The sequence below is a fragment of the Microtus pennsylvanicus genome, chromosome 15, assembly GCF_037038515.1.
Source record: "Microtus pennsylvanicus isolate mMicPen1 chromosome 15, mMicPen1.hap1, whole genome shotgun sequence".
Taxonomy (NCBI): domain Eukaryota; kingdom Metazoa; phylum Chordata; class Mammalia; order Rodentia; family Cricetidae; genus Microtus; species Microtus pennsylvanicus.
The window spans coordinates 72607514-72632309 of record NC_134593.1 but is presented as its reverse complement, the minus strand read 5'-3'; the positions used below and the strand labels follow the sequence as shown (position 1 = coordinate 72632309).

At 36.2% G+C, this 24796-nt stretch overlaps 2 protein-coding genes across 4 annotated transcripts in view; one reads left to right on the top strand and one right to left on the bottom strand.

Annotated features, from left to right (window-relative positions):
- Window positions 1–6247, top strand: part of Fgf14 (fibroblast growth factor 14) — a 455655-nt gene extending 449408 nt beyond the window's left edge. For all 3 annotated transcript variants that reach the window (XM_075949983.1, XM_075949984.1, XM_075949982.1), the window contains one exon: window positions 1123–6247. In XM_075949983.1, coding sequence (XP_075806098.1) covers window positions 1123–1259 — 137 coding nt within the window. In that variant the 3' untranslated portion in view covers window positions 1260–6247. The remainder of the gene's footprint in view (window positions 1–1122) is intronic.
- The window catches only part of Itgbl1 (integrin subunit beta like 1), a 173290-nt gene continuing 154624 nt past the window's right edge, over window positions 6131–24796 (bottom strand). The window contains exons 9-11 of the mRNA XM_075949981.1: window positions 14281–14427; window positions 9203–9316; window positions 6131–8107 (exon numbers count right to left, since the gene is read on the bottom strand). Of these exons, the coding sequence (XP_075806096.1) occupies window positions 8016–8107; window positions 9203–9316; window positions 14281–14427 (353 nt within the window). The 3' untranslated portion in view covers window positions 6131–8015. The remainder of the gene's footprint in view (window positions 8108–9202; window positions 9317–14280; window positions 14428–24796) is intronic.

Genomic DNA, 24796 nt, shown 5'->3' with positions numbered 1-24796 from the left:
GGAGAAAACTAATTTTTCATTTGTGAGAAGTTATCCTTTGGAGAGAGCTCCTGGGTTAGAGACTGACTTCTTTTACATGGTTTCTAAGTCATTTATCTCAGTATGCATTTACCTTTATTAAGTGTGCTAAGAAAATTCATGTGTTACATTGATGCAAATGTAAGATACCTCCACAGCACACATGGCATTGATTCTCGCTCAACTCGGGGTCTTTTCTGCAGCACCTGTGCTTTCAAAGCCCAAGTAGCATGTTGGGAAGAAAGACTCTAATTATTTTGCTGGTGGCAGATAAGTTTAAGTCAACTAATTTCTCCACATGCCAGATATTCTTAAATAGCCTTTCCCAAGACTCTGCAAAAGCATTTCCTAAAAAGTGGCATGAACTATGGGACTCATGTAACAAAGCACAACTCAGACAATTCCTTGATTTCCTTTCAGACATTAGTCTCCACTGCTCTTTCTGTTTTATGCCTCTGTCTTACCAACACCAATTACTTGATTTTTAAACAATGCATCAGAAAAATAGATACAAAAATATAAATGCCATACAGTTGCCTCCAGTTGTATAAAAGCCCTATTTATGATAGTGGAAAAGGAAGTCGAAGAAATTATTCACAGAAGACTCGGGCTAAAGCAGAAGGAACCCTTTATTACCATAAAAATATCTTAGTGATCTCTGGTGAAACTAGAATTAGGTCAAATACTTTTCTTCCTGGAGGTTGAGGCGAGAGAGACTGTGTGTGGGGTGTGTGTGTGTGTGTGTGTGTGTGTGTGTGTGTGTGTGTGTATGCCCACGCACGTGTGCTCATGCTTGAGTTATGTGTGCTTTTCTTTATATGTTTACAAAAAGTTCATAGCTCTTAAACTTTATTAGAAAACACATCTATATACATATGCACACACATATTTAAGTATATAAATTCAAAAATACATTAAAGCTATGTCTTAATTTATAGATTAGAAATGACTGCCTTAACACTGCTGTCCTCTTATCAATGGGATGGTGTTCATCCACGAAAGACAGATACAGACTGGCTGACGTCTGTGCAAAAAGTGGTGTGCCATTCTTGCATGGTAACCAGATAACTTCTTCTTTTTCTCTCCCTGTCTTTACATCTCTAGTTGCCATGTACCGAGAACCATCTTTGCATGATGTTGGCGAAACAGTTCCGAAAGCTGGAGTGACTCCAAGCAAAAGTACAAGTGCATCTGCAATAATGAATGGAGGAAAACCAGTCAACAAGTGCAAGACCACATAGCCAGATCCTCAGGTGTCCTGACTTACTTGTCCAGAGCACAGTGGAGTGATTTATCCTTACTAGACATTCCTGCTCCTGTGGCTGAAGAGCCCCAGCAATCAAGCTGTCTCAGACCTCCTTCGTTGCAAGTGGATAAATCTCAACCTGTGGTCCCACACACCAAGAAGACACCTGGACAAACCAGCTAAACTCAGACCATGGAATGCCCTACCAGATATGGAATGCCTTTTTAATATCTTTTCTGTGACTGTGACACTTCATGTGAATGACATACTTCACAAGTACACTCAATACTTTGCCTGCTGACAGCTACCCATAATCCTTTTTTGAGTCCTGTTTCAGCGAAATCCATGTGTTTAAGTTCAATTTTGTAGCACACAAATAATATTGAGTAATTTCTAGTTAGACGCTGTAAACCTGTGCTATCATGGATTTCTCTTTTTCCCATTTTTGCAAGGCTGCTTGCTCCACTGTCTGTGACATTTAGCAGGATTGTGTTCCTCTGAATCTTCAGTGTTGTAGTTGGTTTAGTTTGGAGAACAATCAGGGAATCAGGAAGCCTTCTAAACCTATTACTACAAATCGTATCTACAAAGATTAAGGTTGTCTTTGGCTCACATTACCGATTAAACACACATATACGCTCTGTCCAGTAGGAGACACTGGACTCCCGAGGTGGTCATGGCCTGGGTAGACCAAGGGTCAAACACAATCCATGGGAAGCTCTCTATGATAGGTGTTTGGCATCCCCTCTAAGTTTATTCGTGTGTGTATGTGTGTGTGTGTGTGTGTTTTATACATATCACCAGCTTACTGGTAATGGTAACATTTGCCTTGCCCAGCGAGCAAGACCCACTTGGTTTTTGAGAAAGTGGGTCCAAAGAATTCTGTAGGCCTTGTAGGCCTGATTAAGGTTCATTTTTTTCATCTATTAATCCTCATTATTGGGAAAAAGAAAAATAAAAACAAATCATTACAACTTATAAGAAATATGCTACCTAAATCCATTTCTGGCCCTTTCCTCCTTTTTTTTTAATGAAGATAACTCAATGCCTTCTACCCGATTTGGGCTGCATTCCAGTTGTCCTCAGTAGAGCATGGGCAAGGCGGCTGTGTGTTCTTTCCTGCAGAAGCAATGCACACGTTAGTATAAATTAGACCTTAATATTTTTGGTTTTTAATACAAGTTTCTAAACTGGATAATAGGAAAAATTCCTTCTTTTTCACAGCTTAGCATGCTGGGTCTGGTACTGTGTGTATAACCAGTACACATATACCTCTAACTCAGCTCTGTAGGGTCCAACAGGTTGGGTTTGAGGTAAATTGCAAAGATATCAGAATGCAGTTTGTTGAATACCCTAGATAAAACTAAGACAAAACACACTCCAGCATTGGGGATCTGGGCCATTTAATTTATTTGATTTTGTTTTCTTTTGCTTTTTGTAACTTCATTTTTAATTAAATTCTGTGGAACTCCAAGTTTAAGGGTACTAAGAAAGGTGGTAAATTTCTGGAGACAAGGTTTGAAGAGTCTATATAAAATGTTCAATATTGGATTTAAAGAGCTTCAAACTGTTCAATACTAAACTGTTTGGAAATACATTTGTTACCTGTGTGTACACAATAAAATTCCATGTTTTTTTCTCAGAAAATCTCATTGAGACCAAACTGAACCTCTTTTCTAGAAAACAGTCTATGTGTGATCAACGTACTGGCCTCTTGTTCTGATTTCCATGTGGCAGAATAACCTAGCTGCCATTGGCCCCCATCTACACTGTGCTTACTGGGAAATTATTTTCTCATTGATTTCATAAATATCCATGACAGCCCTTGCCCAACATAGAAAAAACAAATTGGTTTGCTTAGCTGATTAAAGATTCAGTATAAATTTAACTATGCTTATTTCATTTTCATATTGGATTCCATTTTAAGAAATAACAATTAGCATAATGTTTGAGTAGATTTATTGTCAATAATGCTCAATTACAAATACAAAAAAATGATTCCTTTGACCATTACTGATTTACTGTTATGCATAATTAGACAAAACTCATTAAATGATTATTTAGGGAAGACATACGTACCATAATATGTGGTAAAATGTGAATAATTTGTAACTCCTTTTAGTTGGCCTTATAAACACAATTAGTATCCATCCACATGTACACACACCCCAAAACTAGCCTACCTTTCTGTTTTTGCTAACCAGCATTACTTGAGATTTCTGTTCTGAAGACCTGGCTAGTGGTTAAAATTAAGGCAAGATTTATTTTTGTAAATGATTGAGATTCATGTTAATGTTTTCCTGTTTTGTTTTCCAAGAGTTGTCAGTTGTCTATGAGAGAATGTATTACTGTAATCCTAGTGCTTTCTTCTAATAAATGTTTAGATACATTGCAGAGGGGTTCTTGTTATACCTTTGATTTAGTTAGACCATTTCCTTTGTGTCTGGTCTCACCTGTTGCATGGAAAGAGGAAAGCATCAAATGAACTGCATGTACTAGGACCCATGTAGAGGTACTGGTATGTATTTTTTGATTTACATACAGAGAGCTTGTCTGTATTGTACAATTTGTGTTTCTTACCATTTGTTGTATTCACAGATACAACATATCAAATAAAATACTCATATGAAAGCATATGGAAACCATAAATAACTTTATGTACAAAATAGCATTGTATCATCCTAAATATAGAGAACTCTCTGTAAATAAGTTGATAAATTCAATTTTCCCCTTTACCATGCCAAAGAAAACTTTAGCTCCTTGATGATACCTCTCTTGCTAATTTTCTGAAAGAAGTTCATCATTCCTTCCCTCAGAAATTAAGTTTGCTATAATTAAGTACAATATGTCATCACTGATGTTCTGTATAGTAAATCTGATGGAACACATTTGTATTTATAGACTGTGTGTTTTATATCTCCCTCTACGTATATCCATTGTACCATGTCTCTAAAAGACCCATTCCTTCTGCATGCACATCTTGTGGGGGAGGGATAGTTCTACCACCTTGTTATGGTAGCTGATTGCTTTACCTATCCATCAACAGTGCTCATTAATATTAGTCTCTTACATAACTCAAGTGTCACAATTTTTGTTTCCAAATAAGTTTGCTTCCTGAAATTTAATTTTTTCCCAGGAATTAATTATGGAAGATACTCAAATAGTCTGTCCTGTGTGAAGTGTAAGAAGTAATTGAGTACCCTTTCCTTATGTATTCCGGAGAATTTGGGATCTGTTTTAAATGTATTCTGGAGAATTTGGGATCTGTTTTAAGTGTTTGCTTATCCTAGGTGCTTTGGGGTGAGGACTAGATCCAAAAAGGATCCCATGACTTTTGCTCTAGTCTTTCTAATTATTGACTTCCCAGCAAGTAAACAGAATGTATCATACTTCCCCACTTAATTATTAAACTACTAAACCATATATTTTCCCCCTAAAGAACCAATGTCAGATTTGGTACTTTAAGCAAACAAACCCCAACACATCCTTTGTTTCTCCTTAAAATGAATATGTATTATTTTGTTAAAAAATTTCTTCCAGATATTACATGGATAATAGATATTTGATATCCCCTGAAAAAGAAGCCTGAAATTAGAATGACAAAGTTTCAATTTAAAAGAAACAGAAAATAGTTTAAAATGATTTTTTAATTTTATATCAGAAAACAGGCATATCATAGGAAAACAATTAGGCTAAATGTCCAATTGTTTTCTAAAGTACAGATTTAGTCAAATATAGAATGTAATATTTGTTCTGAAATAAAGGACACAAGGATTGGCTTAAAAAGTAACACACAAAGCTATGTGAGTATGTGGAATACTGTGTGGGTTTCAAAGTTGTGACAGTTGAGTTTGCAGATTGAGACTGTTGTAGTGTTTGTTTTCCTTGTTCTTGGTTCTCATTTAGTCTAATCTTGATATCTGCTGGTGAGGCTGAGTTTGTTTTTGAGCTGGTAGAGGTAAGCCATTCCTGGTGCTGCTGGAATCAGATGAACTTAGGATTTCTTAAAGGCAGTAGGAACAATGGTTCTCTTCATATCTTGAGGACTTTTGTTGACTTTTATAATTCCTCTGGAAGGATTCTCCACTCATGGTTTGTTAAACAAGTGTGGTGAGGATCAGAATCATCATCACTGGTGAACCTAATGACACCTTTTCAATTATCATGGGTCCCAGTGTAATTTTTGAAAATCACAAGCAAACCAAAGAGATTTGCTTACTTTCTCCTACTCATTAAAAATTTGTCCTTGCTCAGCATTTTCAATGAGGTACTTTCTATTTTGGAGTCAAAGTACAGAATCAAATTAAGGTAGGAGATATATTATGTCTTTGCCTGTTACCATGTTTTTTTGTTTTCATTTTTTTAAACAAAAGTGTGTGTGATTTTCACACACACATACACACACATGTTACAGCAAACAAACTGAAGGTTTTTTAAAGTCAGTTTTCTAAGAAAAAAACTGATTAGTGTTTAGGTTACTGTGAGACATATATTAGCTTCCTTCCATAATTTGTAATAACACACTCCAGAACATGGCAAACTACAACATACTTTCCTGTTATCTAAATTTTTAAGACACGTTTTGATCTTCATGGAATTACCATTTCACCAATGTTGAACTCTATTCTGAGAACACTTATATGCTAATGATGTTTTAACACTTTTTCTTGTGAAGATTTAAGAAGAACAGCACATAATTTTGTGGTAGAAGCTACTGATAGAAATGATAAAAACTAGAGAGAGAATTGTAATAATTAAAAAACACACACTTGGGGTGATGAAAGGGATCTGGAGGTAATTCCAAGGGCAAGTCTGGCAAACTATCATACATAGCTGTGATTAAAGTCAGCCCACAACCTGTTTATGGGCTCAGGATGGATTTTTATTTATTACAATTTTAAAATATTAAACAATTAAAGAAAAATCTTACAGTGGTTTATCTAATATCTATTATACATTGTTCACACCTTTAAAGAAGGCTGAGTCCTGCAGTAGGGAAATCAGAAGGTCTTTGTACGATGAGGGAATGGTCATTGACTCTCATGTTTGGATATCACCAAACATATCATCAGAATTGCTACTGAATTATTGTAATTGGCTTAAAATGTATATAAAGAAGAGGAAAATATAGAGAAGAGGAAAAAATGCAATCATCCATACTATACCTTAACTCCTTATATTTTCTTCATTTTATAAAACTGACATTGATTGCCAGCTCAGTAATCGAAATAAATCCTATATGGCTGGGTCCCCTAATCTCAGGATAGAGGCAACAATTTTATAAATAGGTTAAATTCTCAGAAAAAACCAGCACCAGTGAAATTGACTCTTCAAATACTTTTCAGTATTTAATTTTTTAAGTAATACAGTGGAGGCATGTTTTCTTTACTTTTGGTGACTTGACTGATAAAGGCCAAGCCATGACTCTAGAATATTTACATTATTAATATAAAATTTGCAAGTAAAATTTCATCTTAAAACAATACAGAAATGATTTTGCTATGTTATTTTAGGATTTTACAAATAATTCACATTTAGGAAAAAGGTATTTTTTTAGCTATAAATAATGGTTGCTTCAAATATGTGTATAAGTAGATCTAACTGTATATATGCAAGGGAACCCTAAATATTGTACATTTTCATAATTCAATGTGAGTTTCATACAAAGCAAAATTTCACCAAGAAAATAAACATTTTGTTCCTATCACTGAGTGAATATTTGTAATTTTGATTTAAGCTATTTCTAGATTTTGGGGTCCATTTCTGAACTTCTAAAACAGGTATTGTTCTTTTTGACCCTGCCACTTCTTTGAAGAGCAAGAATGCAGTATGAGGATCCTTGTGTTTCTAACTAGACACTGTTTTCTTCAGAGGACACATTATATGAATCAATTTAAATAAAAACCAGATTTCTTGTACATGTAACCCATGCCTAGTCTTAAAAAACATGGCCTGTTAGTTCCTGGGATCTAAAGTGGGCATTCCAATTCATTTTTATGTTGTGTTTGTTTTCAGTGCATAAATAGATATTGGCACAGAATATAAAAAAACTTATGTCACTATTTATTAAAATGTCAAATTGTACATTTTTTATTTCTTCCTGTAAGACATCCTTGTAAGTATAAAGCCCTTTTGATCTGGTAAATTCCCACCTATCATTACACATCATATGTGTCTGTCATTATTTTCCCAATATGCAAATTCAGAGTCATATGGAATCCTGGAAAAATTCTACTGATTGGTTTATGTGAGAATAAATATCCTTATATTCTGATACAGTGTTTCAGTGGTGTCAGACTGTAGAGTCCTAAATACCATGCAATTTAGCATTTTTCACTTCGTATTGGCAAAGATTGGGTATCAGAAAATACTTTGCTGTGAGGGTCTTTCTATTTTCTATAGAGTTTTCAGCATTGTCTATGGTCACTACCTCTAAAATGCTCATAGCACAAGGACTTCTACCATACCCAGTATGATAACACAATTATCTGTAGACATTGCCAAATGTCTTGTGGGTTGCAAAATTGTCCTCCTCAGTTGTGAAACACTGATGTTAATTATGGGAGAACAATTCTTCATGGTATAATTTACATCAGTTTGCTAAAGTTGTTTCTAATGAAGACCCATATTTCACTCAGGCAGTTAGAAATAGAAAAATACACAATAGTTTTTCCTACTGCTGTATACACGTTTTCTTCTAAATTTCTAAAATGGCCTAGAAATAAGAATCCAGTTGTCTCCCATAGAATCATTAAGGATATTCAGTGCCAAGCCAGATTTCACATGCATTTCCATTCCATCCATCCCAGCATTCACAGTTTCCACAGCTACAGATTCCATTTCCTGCAACAAAACATGTGGATTAAAATGATGATCAAAAAGCACCATTAGAATATATGACTGTAAATCATAACTGTTCATGAGAAAACCATTCTATTTATCCTCTGTGTTTTATAATACAATGACATTATTATGTTATTAAAAACCTGAAAGAAGTACAAGTTTAAGATACTTAGTGACATCTCTTTGTTGCCATAAGCTGTTAATCAAACAGTACTGACTCTTGCATCACTCAGCTGGGCTCCCATATCATAATTCTATTTTCTGTTTTTGGGCAAACCATGTCTGACTTACAAATAAATGCATAAAAATATAAAACCCCTTGATATGAAGTTAGGCAGGCCAGAGAGCTAGAAAAATATCTTTGTGTAGTAAAGTGGAGAGAAAAAGTGATTGTCTAATTTAATGTCATGTCAAAATAGTTATCTTTAACCTTATTAAAATGTTTGATTACAAAACTATTTTGGGTTACTGAGAAAGAATTTATTAATGGTATATTTAATCAGCTAGAACACTATTAAGTATGTGTACATTTTATATTTAAAATAATAACTTCAGCAGAACACATATATATGTTATTGTTTAACTTGGTTGGTGTTTTTATAGCTAATTATTATAATTCAATTAATTAGGTTTGTGATGGCCATCACACAGTCAAAGCTTTTGTATACTCTATTACTGTCTTCCCCACCACACACATATTCACATGTATACACAGCTCCCTAAAACCAGCCAGTATACCTTGTGGCATCTGAGTGCTGCTTAAACAGTAGCCTTCCCCTGGACCATGTTAAAATAAAATGATTGTCTGAAGAATTCTACATTTGCATAATTGCCCATATGTAAGTTTGTAGGGCAGATTACCCTGTAGAAGTTTCCAAACAATCATATAATCTGGCTTCATCCTTTTGCATTCTTTTAGGACAAATGTTAGTGAATCTTTACAGATGCTCACTTATCCTTTTAGGATTACTACGCGTGCGCATTGCTCACTGGAGCATATGGGAGCTGCCTTCTCTGGTTACCTAAAGCAGTGTGGTGGGTGCCATTTAGCTCTATTGTCATCCGTGGCACAAAAGAATTAGTTCAGTTTAATACCTGTGCAAATGAGACCATCGTGTTTGTCACAGTCTCTGTCATCACAGTCACAAAACTCCCCGGAAATATACCACTCTTCTGCAGAACAAATGCACTTTCCACAATGGCAAGAACCTGAAATCACAATGGGTATTATGAGCTATTGCGAAAAGAACTAAAGGTTTCCATCAAGAAGAGAATATCATTGAAACAATGACAACAGACTTATAATAACCTATATTCTAAAGGTAAAAGTTTATCGAACAACTGCTTTCACGAGCAAAGGCTCTACTTACTCAAACACATAAAGGTCATTCAGGAAAGCTTCATTAGAGATCTAGACAGTTGCGATTAGCCTGGAGCAAATGTTTCTTGGTCCAGTCTGGCTGAAATGTCAATGGAACAGGATATTGCTCATCCTTAGAGATCCTTTCCCCAAAAGGTATTCAAAATAGACATTTGTTTCGTCCTTTTTTAATTGAATTGCATTTCAAAGTTCCTATTATCTAAAGGAATCCAATACTAAATTATATTAAATGAAGATTCATTTTGTAATTTAATAACTACTAAATTATTATCTTAGATTTTTTGCATGATTTTCTTGAAATGGGGATACACGAACTTCACACTGAGTGGCAAAGTGAAATACTAAAAATTCAGACACAATCCCTTATATCTGATTGATGTCTCAGACCTGCCCTTCAGGATTTTATCTAAAATCAGGAAAAAGTCCTAATAAACCCAAAATGGGGTCCAATCAAATTTCCTACCCTTTAATAATTTTCTTTCTGGTTACCTATAACCCAATTTTAAAACAATGAAAACTATTTAGTTATTGAAATGTTTTGGGTAACCAAGACTCTTTACTAATAGCATATTTAAAATAAAAATAAGGTTTGTGTTATTTCAAGAAGAAATTTCTCAGTCCAAATATCTTCCAAGAAGGGCTTTGAAGATCATGCAAAAAGCTGCTCTTGCTATAGCTAGAAGGACAACCGCAGAATTCAAAAGGACTTTTCCATTTCCTCACTTGGCTTTTCTTTCTGGAAACAAATTCTGTTTACTAAAAGATACTGAAAAATATTGCGAAGTTACTCAAGTGGCCAATCACCTTGAGGAAATGTGAAATAGAAAATCTTTTAAAGCAGTTAGCAAAACCCCAAACTCATTAAGTTCTGAGTACAGAGGAGACTCAGGGGTGTTCTGAGAACTTCTCCTGAAATAGGGTGACTGATGAATGATTAACAACCTAGGAGCACAGAGAGCAGAAAACCTGGGTTTGGGGAACACTGTCATCAATATCATGGAAGAATTCAAGTTAAAATGTTCTAAGCATTAAGTGCTCTATGAGTTCATGACGTGGAAAAGGTATATGCACTTGAGGTGAAGGAATCTCCCACAACCAAATTTCATTTTGGCCTTTCCTCGTCACACATCTCAAGACAAGTGATCAGTCAGAACTAGCTATAATATGACAGTTGTATTTATATTTATCGTCTACTTATTTGTTAAGTGAAACACAATGTCACTTAGTATTTACCTGTTTTACTGAGAGTCTGGGTTGACTTGCAGACTATTTAGGGCAATATATGAAGATCTACCACTTTTGTAAAGTGATTGACAATGTGGTGGTTGCCTAGGACCTTATCTGCTGGTCAAGTGGGAAAGACATAAGAGCTTCATAAATTCTCAGCTAGGTAGAAAGTATACTCCTTTTAGAATTAATTTTACCTAAATTTAAATATTTTGTTTAAAATTTATAGATATGGAAATGTTGAACAATCAATTGTTTATTTAACAAATGGTAAATGAAATACCTACATAGGCACTCCATTGTCTATCACAGAGATACCCCCTCAAAGGAACATCATGCTTAGTGGCTTATTTCCATTATAGAAGAAGGATTAACTATTTAAGGAATTAAGTATTTCTGTTTCTTATATAGTATCTCTTATATCATGAAGTTACTTCCGCAATAGAAATAAATGACTTTATATATTTATGATATTAATATAACCACACCTAGGATGCCTTTTCATGTGTATCATAATTCTTACAAAGATTTACACTTCATCTTTGAACTTATCTCTTGCCTGGAAATGATTCTTATTACTTCTTTTGTTTCTGGAATGCTTAGATGCAAAGTATAGCAAAGTATTTTCCTGAGATGAGCACGCTCAGCTAAAGTCAATGTGGTATATGTAGACTGAATATTTGACAAGCAAATTATAGTTCCAAATATAGTAGATGTCATAAAGTGTTTAGAATAAAACTGGGATTTGATTTTGTGTATGCCATGGAAGTAATCTTCTTGGTCACCACAATAATCCCAGGTGTGTTGTTTCTCTGTTGATGATTGGTAGGAAATTCTTCTACTCCCTCCAAAAATAGGAACAGCATAGCATGTAGTACTAACACAAGGTATGTAGTCATTAGAAACTATTATAGATCCTTATTGTAGAGAGCTCTGGCTGTTCTCATAAATAATTAATAACGGGGGTGGATTATCTGTATCTAGAAAGGGAAAGGCCTGACAAGATCCTGTTTAACAAATGTAAGCTTACTGAACACCTCAAAGTGAGCAACTGTTCAACTCAGCAGGCTAGAACCCATTCCCATTAGAGGCTCAACCCAGTTGTAGGCTGCAGTTTGCCCAGCCTGTACGGAACAATCTGCAGCTACAACCCATTTGTTTTATTCTCCAAAAGGACTCTTAATAATGTTCCTATTTTCCTTTGTGCTTTTTGCTGGCTTCATTATTGAGAAAATTTTTCATCTATTTGTAGAACATTCTGGAGAACTAAGGAGAAGAAAGAAACAAATTTCATTTGAAGATGAGAATGGACTAGTAGAAAAAAAGGATGGGGGAATTGCCTCAGACCACATTCCAAAAACAGTTAATAATATCTCAATCCGAATCAGTTCACCATTTAGTCACCAATTTGTGATGACTGTCACAACAAAAACATCCATATAGTTTCATAAGTGAGCAGTTCTTGCTTACAGAGTTGACTAGCAGCCATACTGGGCATGACATCTAGGACACTAGGATAAGTTTAGTCTTGAAAGTTTAAGTTTTTCCAATTCTCTGTTGTGAGGATAAAGAACAGGGGTAGTCAAGAAACAGATGGATAAACGAGGGTACTCTGGACTTGCTAATGGTGTGGGTGCAGCAATATCACTGTGTCAGTTCAAGGACATATTTAAGGGCTTGTCCCATAACGTATCTCTGACTATTGGAGTGATTACTTGGATCTAAAATAATGTTATTAAGACAAACATATTACTGTGCCACCATGGAACCAATTAAATAAATAAATCCCCAAACCAACCAACAACAAAACCACTATAAATTTCACTATATATTCTGCAAAGGTAGCTAAACTTAGTGGCAACATGGCCACTAAGCACATTTCTCTTGGTCATTTACAAAAACAATTTCAGCCTGGGATCAAGGCCCCATTCCATCGCTGACTTTCTTTTTCATTACATCAAGCCTGACAAAATGCTGCAACCCTAACCCCAGCAGGCAGTTTTCACTATTGTACTAATGACGCCATCTGTTCTGAAGGTCACAACAATGTATCATGTTTTAAATTTTTCTATGGAGTGATTTATTGTCTTGGCTATAAATTTGTAAGAAATAAAATGCTATTTATTCATCGTCTCCTGAAGTGAAGGCTTTATTCACAGTTCTTAGCAAATGCATAGTTCAAGCCTGTCATATTGGTGGAGGCGGGTAACAAAGTATCATGGCATGCAGGCACAGGCTGGTCCCTGGCTCACACCTGTCCCATAAGAAGAAAAAAGTGTCTGTACACTTTGGTATCGCCAGAATAGGGCTTTTCCTACATGAATTTTGTAAGATTATATTAGTCAATTAGATTCATCAGAGATACAGAGTGAAAGGGTGTGAGAAAAGAAAACTTCCTTTCTCATTCACCATGTTGAAATTCCCCAGTCCCTCACATGCTGTACTTTTACTGTGATTCTTGGAAGCAGGGAATTGGATATTTCTCTCCGTGGAGCCCCTAACACCCTTGTTATCCTCTGTAACAAAGAAAAACTATAGCTGCAAGAGCTCAGCCCCAGCCCCTTTCTTCTATACCCACCATGAGGCCTCCAGAAAGGAGGAGAAGAAGAATTTCACCACTTTTGCCTATCACTAATGTGAGCCATGAAAACCAGAATGGAAAGCCTTGGATAAACTTTACATTGTTCTTTAAATTTAGCCATGCCCAGGCATCCTCTAGGATCTCAATGATCAATGACCTGTGATTAAACTCGCACTACCCAAAGCATTAATTGGGAAAGCATTAAGTAGGAATTGGTGTTTGGTTTGGTTTGAGGATAAATATTTAATCAAATTTTGCATTCTTTTTCTTTTTAGAAAAAATTTAATTCATTAAAAACTATGTATGTGAATGTTCAATGAGCATGAGAGGAAGGGCCATGCAGGTGAGAAGATGATGTCTAATCCCCTGGATTGAGTGTTATAGGCAGTTGAAAGCCAACCAATGTGGGTATTAGGAACCAAACTCTGGTTGTCTGCAAAAGCAGCAAGGGTCTTATCTTAACTACCAAGGCCTCTCTCCCCATCATTACTCAACGTTTTTGTATTTTCTATATGCAAATTACCTAGCTGAAAATTCTGAATCACCCCAATTGCTTATATATTTTATGGAATAATTTTGCATAAAATTCATTTAAGAGAGTAAATGGACTGTAACTCACTGCATTAGTGAGTATAACTTTCTGTATCCTTATGGAATTTACAACTGGACATGACTCAGCCAAAAGCTATTTATGGTAAGTTTCTACATATAAATATTTAAAAATTACACCTGGGTTTTTAACATAAATGGAATCTTCTTTTGGTAAAGCTTTTGTGAAAACTTAGGAGCTTTCCATCTTTTACACAGACAAAAAGGATTATAGCACCTAGTTCTCACACCTGTTGCTGATGCTCAGCTTTCAGGGTTAACACAAGTTGAATGCCTTTCCTCAGGCCAAGTTCATTCTGGCCAAACTGGTTGCTACTTGCTGTTCTGAGGGACCAGGTGTCTCAGCAGGGATGCAGCTCCAGCAGTGGTACTCACCCTTCCCTGAGCACAACATGCCATCTGCTGACTCACACAAACTCTTGCTTTGTTCTTCTGTCATGTTACACTTCCGTGGGTGTTGGCAGAGCTTGCCAAACCATCCTTTCTCACAAACACAACGACCACAGGAGCATGTGCCATGGCCTGTGAAACAAACATAGATGAGGATAAGAGGAAGATGTGACTAAATGTGCAGAAAAATTAGTTTATAAAGAGAGCGTGTCAATCATAGGATCTCATCTACCGTCAGACATACTTTCCTTATACATACAACATTCTGACACATCATTGCTTAGAACAGCATCCCAACAACAATCGAGCTTAGCATGAAACATTTGGATGTTATATAGGAAAAAAGCATTCGAGAAAAAAATTGAAATTATTTAAAATAATTTCTTATTTGCGTTTCTATCAGCATGTTGTTTGTGTCGCTCTTCACTGTGCAAACCATTATACTCAGTTCAATTTTGAAGGCTAGTCACGTCATCGCTGCTTGCAGGAATTGTTAATTGCTCTCCTGTGGCTTACTAATAAAAGCAAAGGATATTCCTAATGATTTTACCTTTTTACATTCCTCTTCACGAACAGGAGCAGATAGAGCATAAATACTCATGTCTTTTATTAGTGTGTCAAAGTTAAAAATTGCACGAGACTTGTGTTCTCATTTGACCGCCTGTCTTTTTTGTTTGTTTGTTTCTGATGTTTATTCCTGTTTTTTTGAGATGTTTATCCTTTAAGATGAAACACTATGCTTGTGACAGTTATATAGGGGTATATAGTCCTCTCTACCTGGGTGTAAGCAGACATCTACTAGACTTCCGAATTTTTCAATTTAGTTTTTTATTTCTACCAAGTGCTTTGTTTGTTTCCTGATAGTCACACCTTCTTACAGACAGATCAGTCTCTGAACCAGTTATTTGCCTGGAAATGATTTCTCAAGTATCTATTATGAACAGAATATGGTGCCAGGGACCATAGCATAGGAAAGGAAAGATGATGGCTGAAAGATGATCCTGCTGTGTTTACAAGGACTTGTATCACTGTCGTCTCTACTGACTAGTGTTTATGGATCTACAGTCACCATTCTTTCTTAAATATGTGTTCTGAGACTCCTTTCTGCATATAGAAAGATTAATGGACAAGACTCTTTTGTTGAAAATTCATTATTATGATTAATTTAACATAACCACTTATGAGTCCAGGTAGTGATTTACCATAGCTTGACAATCTCAAAGTTAATGGGAAGCAGATGAGATACAAATTTAAAATAAATCTGAACAAAGACATCTATTCCCAAAAGTCTTTCCTCATTCATTAAATGTTGTGCTGTCATAGCCCATGAACTCAAGTGTCGCCCCCATCTTACAGATAAGAAGTTGAATGTTGTGGGAACTCCTTCAGACAACAGCCCACTTTGGGTGTGGTCTCATGCACTGTAAGTACAGATGAAAAGCAGATGTGGTTCCTTTATTTTCTACTGGATTCGGTTCCCAGTTCCCAGCACATATAGAGGTCTGCAGACTGCTACCTTTACTGTGAGTTTATCCACAAATTAGTAAACCTTTGTTAGACTCCACTGTTGCAAGGAACTGCTTGTTCATCCCAGCAGCCCAGAACTGAAATAATCACACAGAAATTGTATTAATTAAATCACTGCTTGGCTCATTAGCTCTAGCTTCTTATTGGCTAACTCTTACATATTAATTTAACCCATTTCTATTAATCTGTATATCACCACGAGGTCATGGCCTACCATCAAAGTTTCAGTGCGTCTATCTCCAGCGGCAGTGGCTTCATGGTGTCCCCTGACTCCACCCTTCTCTTTCTCCCAACATTCAGTCTAGTCCTTCCTGCCTATCTAAGTTCTGCCCTATCAACAGGCCAAGGCAGTTTATTTATTAATGGCAATCACAGCACACAGAGGGGACTCCTACATTACTCCATTCAGGGCTATTGTGGAACTCTTTGGTACTATGACAGGTGAACCTCTAAATGCTATGCTATTATGTTTCACGTTATACTTCAAATACTGTAATCCAGTCGCACAGCACCAGAACTTGGCTCTAGTTGCTTGGATTTCATGGTCTGCACACCTTCCATGGCAGCACAGCATCTTTCTCTTTAGGAAAGGAACTGCCTAGTCATGTTTTCTTAACAAATGTCTTTTTAACTTCTACATCATCTGCAGGCTTGTACTTGGCTCTTTCCCCTTTCAAGTCTCATCACAACTAGTTTACTTATGCCCTCTGACAATCCACCTAGATTTTATCCTCATGCTTGTTTTTGTGATCTAATAGACAACCCCCGCTGCAGAACAAGCAATTTCCAAAACTACAGAAATGACAGAAACATCCTGCTGCTTGGACAGTCACCCCAAGGTGTTGTGGGATATCTTTACACTGCGAACAAGTACTGCTGTGATTGGGGTAATTAATGTTGAGTGACCAATAGCGAGGCAGGAAGAGGCTAGGAAGGACTTCTGGGGCACAGAGGACTCTAGGAAGAAGAAAGGCCAGTAGACTCAGAAAAGTTCAGACATGCTATGAAGAACCACATTGAAGAATGTAGTTTAAAATTATGGGTTAATTAAGCTATAAGAACTTGTTAGAAAAAAACAAGCCTAAGTTAAAGCCAAGAGTTCACAATTAGTAAGAAGTTTCCATGTCATTATTTGTGGGCTAGTGCTTCCTACAAGAAAGCTTATTACACATGGCATCCAACATAGAAGCTCAGATATCCAAACATAGGGCCTACAAAGGCTAAAAAAAAAGTTCCAGACAGAGAGAGCTGGACATGGCTTCCTGTCCCACAGTTTCTCAAGCTTGCAGTCTACAAAGGTGTGGCTCCTGGCCACTGTCTGCATGCTTTAGCCAGCCATCAATGACATGTGCTGAGCAAAACAGCACAGCAAATGAATACGTCCTTTAAAACTTGGCTCACATGGTCCTTCAAAGTTTACTGCTTCTTAGAAAAGTCTGTTGGATATTCTAGGCCTGTAGATCAAAGATGGATATCCCAGTGATGTAGAGGAACCTTGGTATGACTATCTAAGCAGTCTGATATCTCTGTTGTTTCTATGGTTTTGAAAGTAGTTTGCCCTACACTTCCCATTTACACAAAGAATATTTTATGCTTCTTGTGATTTTTATGGAAATTGAAGATCAAATATTTATACAGTTTTCCTTGTTACCAAATTTAAAAAACAACTTACATAAAATATGTAAAGTGTATAAGGTTGAGAGACATAAAAGCTTAAGTTGATTATCTAAGATGTTTTAAGGTCTAAAAAAGCTATTTTAAGGATGGCAATACAAGTTGTGATAAAAATTGGGTTAGGTATAAAATTTTGTACTCAATAAGATAGGATACATAATACAGTACTTTGAATTTGTCAAATACATATGGATTAGACATTGTAAATGTAACTCTTACTTGATAATTGTTCTTATTAAAGAAAATTTTGTGTTGGAGTTAAAACCTTCCATTCTTATTCAGACAAAAGAGGAAAAGGTTGCAGAATATTTCTTCATACTATGTGAAGATGTGTCACTGTGTTTGGTTTAATAAAGAGCTGAATGTCCAATAGCTAGGCAAGAAGAAAATAGTCAGGACTGCCAGGGACACAGAGGACTCTGGCAAGAGGAAAGGCGAGGACGCTAGCAAACTCAGAGCATGTCAGACATTACATACTGAAGAGAGGTAGCCAAGCCACATTGCAGAACATAGATTAGAATATGGGTTAAGTTATAAGAACTCCTTAGAAAAGAGCCTAAGCTAAAGCCTAGGTTTCATAATTAATAAGAAGTCCCTATGTCATTATTTGAAGCTGGCAGTCTGGATGACAAAGTTTACTACATCTCATCGCCTTTCTTTAGTTGTGTTTACTTATATGTTTATAATCTTTTTAAACAATTAACCAAACCATAGAATTTTTGTGTCTTTATCTGTCTTCTCTCTCTCTCTCTTTCTTTCTGTGTGTTGTGTGTGCATAGATGCATGCATGTGTGCATATGTTCCTGTGTGTGCATGCATCTGTTTGTGTGTGTGTGTGCTGTGCCTGAAGGAGTTGGAAAAAGCTATGAAGTGTTGGGAACAGAATCTAGTCCCCTAGAGGGATAACAAGCACTCTTAACCAATGAACCATCTCTCCATCACCTACAACTGCACCTTACTTTTTGAGACAGAATGCCTCCCTGACCTAGAAGATTACTGACTTGGCTAGCCTGCTGGCCTAGAAGGCACAGGGATCCTTATGTCTTTGCCTTTCAAAAAGTTGCTTATGCTATTGTCCCTGCCTTTGACACTGGAAGATCAGACTTAGGTCATCATACTTTCACTACAAGTGCTTCACCAACAGAGCCATTTACCCAAACCAAGCCATGAGATTTCTGTTAACTATAAAGATTTCAAGACTGTTCCTCTAGGCACATAAATCCCCTGAGGCCCTATTCCTATGACTCCCTACTTGCTGTTCTGTTTCCATGGTAATTAGAACCTTCTTAACCTCACTACGAAATGTTCTTTCCAAAAGTGATCCTTTTGTATTTTCCAATTCTTTTAAATGCACAGCTGTTCTAAATGCTCAGTTCAAAATGTTTTGAATAAATACTGAATGTCTTTAATTTTCCCCATAAAGAGAGCTGTCAAGCACTGTTAGTAGTACCTACAACATTACATCATAAACCTTTGAGATACCTCCCTGCCAGGTTTCACTTTCTTGCTCACAATACCCTAACCCACACTTTTTATATCACAGCTATCCTATTAGTCCTATGGGATTCCCTATTGTTCAACCAGGAGGTCCTTAATATTCATTAGATTCCTAAAAATCAGAACTCTAAGCTACTTTTCCATCTTACTTTGTCTCTCCTCCTTTTAATATTACTGACCCTATGCATCTCATACTTGCTGGAGAAAGAATGCCTTCCTATCCTAATATATTCAGGCCCTGCCTAGCTAAAAATCTCAGCAAATGACTGCGTACACTTCCATAAAGAATTCTATGATATCTACAAGTAGAAATCATTTACGCCCCTCTGAGATCATTTTCTGAGTGTGTGTGTGTTACTTGTATTCAAAGCCAAGGCAAATACATATTTTTCAGCATTTTATTCCACTCTGAACTACATCTTGAGCCTTCCTTGGAAACTTCTTTATGATTTTGTTTCTGACTTTGCATGGAAATCTCTACTGTCGAGGGAGGTATTCTGCAATTAATTAGGATATCACTGAGAAAAGGTCAATAGCTCCTCACAGAGAAAAATATATTATGAAATTTGTGTGGAAGAAAAAGGAATCATATTTGCCATTTATTAGCTCTTTTATCACAGTGTTTAACAAAGTAAAATTGGCAAGTATGCCAGACAATCATCAAATCATTGGCATTTACATTTTGATTTGTCATTTATATGCAACTTCCCTTTAGTTTAAATCTTAATCAATTTTTAAAGAGTATTCATTTTTCTTGTTTTTGGTTTTTCAAGACAGGGTTTCTCTGTGGCTTTGGAACCTGTCCTGTAACTAGCTCTGTAGACCAGGCTCGTCTCGAACTCACAGAGATCCGCCTGCCTCTGCCTTCCGAGTGCTGGGATTAAAGGCGTGCGCCACCATGGCCCGGCTAAGTATTCTTAATGTGACTATAATTCAGTTATCAATTCTAGAAATGTCTGCACTGGGTATTATACTATCAATTTTGAATATAGTAGAGTAAATGAAATATTGGCCCTGTTTTCATGGCATTTACAGTCTATTAGGGGTAAACACAAGTCACAGCAAAATATACACTTGGGTTACTGGAGCTTAAGGAGGTTGTCACTGTATTTAACAGTGACAACAGGGCAAACAAAGTATTCAGAGAAATATTTGGCAAAACCAGTTATGAGAAGGGGCCAGGAAGCTAATGTTCTAGGAATGGAGCCTAGAAATCCTTGGGACAAGAAAGAGCTGGGCACATTTCAGGCAGTGAAGGCCAACTGTTTGAAGAAAAATTATTAAACGATTAATCAAACTGAAGTGAAGTTCTTAGCAAGTTTGCTGTGGGACAATGGTCTTTTATCCTGTCACTTGTATTATTTTAATAAAACACTGATTGACCAGTAGCCAGGCAGGGAGTATAGGTGGGGTTACTAGGCAGGAATTAGAGACAGAGACAAGAACAGGAGAATTCTGGGAAGAGGAAAGCTCAGTCTGCAGTCATCACCCAGAGAGAGAGGAAGCAAGATGAGAATGCCTCGTGTAAAGGTACCAAGCCACATGGCTAACACAGACAAGAATAATGGGTTAATGTAAGATGTAAGAATTAGGTGATATGTAGCCTGAGCTAATAGGCCAACCAATTTATAATTAATGTAGGCCTCTGTGTGTTTCTTTGTGACTGAAAAGCCACAGGACTAGACGGGACAGAAAGCTCTGTCAACACAAGTTATTTATCTTTGGTAAAAAATTTTAATCTGTCCTGAGAGGAATGGAAAAACCACAGAGGACATTAAGCCAGATGATGTGGCATAATTTACAACTTTAACTCCACTTAAGTAACTTAGTGGGTTGGGTATGTTGGGGCATGTGAATTTAGAGAATATGCTAGGTTATTGATGATCAAGTCGAAGTGGAAATGAGGAGAAAAACTTTATATTTCTGCCTTGATGGCAGAACATGGGCCTATGGGATAAACTGTGAGACTGCAGGTAACATGTATTGAAAAACAAAACCAGAATAAAATACACTTTATCAAATAAAGAAGTTTTAGGATATTTAAGGGAGAGCATTTTCCCTTTGTTGAATCTCCTCAGTTTAAAGATAGTGGAATACAAAGTCAGATAACTAGATAACAAGCTGCATTCTGCTTGGAGCTCAGATAACAGACTGGGACTGATGCCCAGCAAATACATTCTGAAGTTTACAATAGTACATGCCATTTTGAGTTTTAGAAGTGAATGAGTCTATCCAGGGAGAATAAGTTCCAACTAACTCTAAGTTTTAAGGCTAGGATACAAAAAGAAAAGCTAGACAAAGAGTAAAATTTACCACAGAAAGAAAATACCATAACAACAAAAAAAAAGATGTCTTAGAAATAAAGCCTACTGAGCACAATGTTTCTGAAATTTTGAGTTAAAAAAATACAAGAATAATTAGTTTCAATCCAACTTTTCTCTGTCATATCACCTTTGAAGGTTGTAAAGTATCCAGGGCCAACAGAACTCTGAAGAAATAACCTGTGCTGAGAACAACCTTACTTCTAGTGGTAAAAAAAAAAAAATCATAGAAGAGAACATTATGAGGTTACCTCTAGAGCTTAGTTTAATGAACTATTGCCAAGGCTCTGAAACAGCTTTTGTCCAGTTTCCTTAGTCTTTGCACAGATAATAGATTTTTCATAAGCAAAAACCCATTCAACTTGTCTGACATGTTTATCTTGCCTCCTTGTCTTTTTCTCTCATGAAAAATATTCACTAAGAATACACTACACTTCATTATCTAGTGCAGTACTCACCATAGGAAAGTATTTACATTTAGTGAATCTAGATAATATTTTCAAAAATTAGTTTCTTAATATTGCTTAGGCACAAGACAAGTAGCCACATAGGTCAGTTGATATTGTAAATAATTCAGATATAAGAAACTTCTGCCAATTGTGTGAGATATGTTGACTATGTCTACTGGAGACAATGACCTTTCCCACTGCAACTCATTTTGTCAGCTCTGTTAATTTGTTCCTAAAACCATCGTGATTATGCTCTAATAACCCATTTTATCTTTTATGATTAGACTTAGCACTTCACACCGTACTAATATCCCTCTCCCTTTCTTAATATTAAGAGAACCCTCAATCTTTTGTTTGCTTCAGAGAGATGATAATCTGTCCAACTTTAAAAGTACCTGGTTTACAATGGCCATATGTCCTGGTTCTAATAAATGAGACATAAAAGAAAATTTCTTGGTAAAGTTTCCAGGAAACTTGTTCTTTAAGGAGAATGGGACAAACAGGCAACATGCATCCATTCTTTTGTATCTCTTCCTCCTCTTTTCTTTTTCCTTGGAAGATGGACACATTAAAGGATGTCTAGGAGAATGAGAATAAACTTTATGCTTTGAGAACAGGACATAGCACAAATGTAAACAGAAAAGGTTTAGGACTTGGGTAGACTCTGACACCATCCATTTGAGGAGTGCCACCATATAGAATTAGAAGGCCAACAACTTTGTCTAAGCACTGTTCTGGCTGATTTGTGATTTTAAAATGTCACTGATGACACTCCCTTAAATTTTGTGTTGCTCATCGTAGGAAGGCTTCCTCTTCGTCAGAATAGGAACCCAACAGTTCCTGACATTGTTGAATTTGTAATTGCAGACTGTATGATTTCCTTCGAATCGCAGTCATAAGCTAGAGAAGTCCCAGAAGAAATGGGGACTGATTGTGTAATTAAGAGGTGGCTCTTCATTATCCTTCCTTGCTTCTTAAATTGGACCCCTGGGCAGTTATTCTAGGAACAAGAGGCAATGAAAAAAACAATATATAGTCCACTTCTCATTCTCACCCTGGGTACAGGGCACGCAGGAGGGAAGTCTCTGATTAAGCTTATGCTCACTAAAATAATTAAACACATGTGGACCAACATCTGAACATATTCTCTTTTTGGAATCTGAAAATCATATATTGTTGAAAAGGAACAAATCTAAAGAACTATCAGTGAGATAAAGCATCTTTAAAGACTGATTTTTTTGAGAAGAAATTCATGTCAATTTTCAGTTTATATTAATTTTATTTGTTAAGAAATGGTTAGAGAAAAATCTGTGTACCCTGTATGGTGATGGAACATGACTCACACACAAGCTAATTAAATGAAGAAAGGTCCTACATCATGCTGATTTTCTTTTTTGCCATTATCATGACTCTTTTGGAGGTTTTAATTTTAGTTTAATCAAAACTGAACTGTTGAAATTTATGAAATTAGTTACATTCACCTTTGAGTACTATTGATAAATTATCTTAACCTGCCAGAATGGGTTTAATCATCTTTAGTTTTAGTGTTAGTGGGTGGATTAACAGTGTTGGCTCTTGGTTTTTGCATGATTGCTGGTTAGGTGGACATATAGATATTTGGGATTTACATATTTGTTGTATTCTCAAAACAGTATTCTCAAACAGTCTCTGCTTTTGAATTAGAAACTGTATTCAGTTCTCTGGCTAAACCCTGAATATGCCGAGTTCTAGACTAAACTTCAAGATGAATCCATGGATCAGCCTGGTGGTAAACTGAGCAAATGGTCCAAACTCAAAATTTTAAATTTATTCTATGAGCCCATCCTAGAATAGTGTCCATGTGTTTCAAACTTAGTAATGGCATGCCCACCACTGCCAATCTTTAACAAGAGGGATACTAACTTCCTAACTATCAACTTGACATGGCCTACAGTCACCTGAGAAAGGAGTCTTAATTAAGGAATTGTTTAGATCAGACTGTCCCATGGGCTTATCTATGTGGGTTGTCCTGATTGTTAATTGATATAAGAGGTACCAGCTGTATAATCAATGCAATTTAACATACTGGAGAATTTGGACTTTCACTAACCATATTTCCAAATATTTAAATGAGGTTTATGGATTTAGATTAGAAAAGAATTGTCCACCTAAAAGGAAACCTAAAATAGACAACAATAAATGTTATCAAGATATCATTTTAGTTGATATTTTTATCAATGAATTTTACTTTGGTTCTTGCTGTGCTCTTTAGTTAAGTTTTTCAAAGGAAAATGCTCATTTAAAAGCAAATTTTTATATTTCATTATTTGTTCAAAAAATGAATCACAAAATTTGCAGGCAAGAGATAGAACTGAAATATGACATAAAGTGAGCTTACCCAGGATCAGAAAGATAAATACTATGCTTTATTTTCTCCTTTATGCTGTTAGCTTCTAACTTTTACATAAGAGGATTTTTTTGTTAGAGTGTGCAGATAGTCTCAGAAACAATTAAAAAGGCATCCACAAGAGGGGGAATGTGGTATTTAGGGGATAATTTTGGAAGAATAAAATGGTACACGTGCAGTGGGAAGAGAAGTGGAGGTAGGGATACTGAGGGTGAAGGTGGAGCAGAAGGGACCAAAACTAAGTGCATATGAAAATGCTTTAAGGTATTCTGTTACTTTGCATGCTGATTAAAAAATGAATCAAAGAATAAAAATAAAAGCAACCCTTTCTCCATTAAGAGAGGAGTATTTAAGACAATGCATAACAAATAGAGGGGAAGTATTTTTATCGTAAATAAGAGCTCCTGACCAAGCGTTGAATGAAATGTGGCTGAAAGAGCACCTCAGCAGTGAAGAGCACTTACTACTCTTGCAGAAGACCCAGGCTTGGTTCACAGCATGCATGTTAAGCAGCTCATTACTACCTGCAACTATGGTTCCAAGGGATCTGATGGGTATCTGCATGCATGTATATCCTTAGGCTTACTCACATATAAATAAAATACATTGAATACATATTTTTAGAAGACACAGGAAAATGAAATATC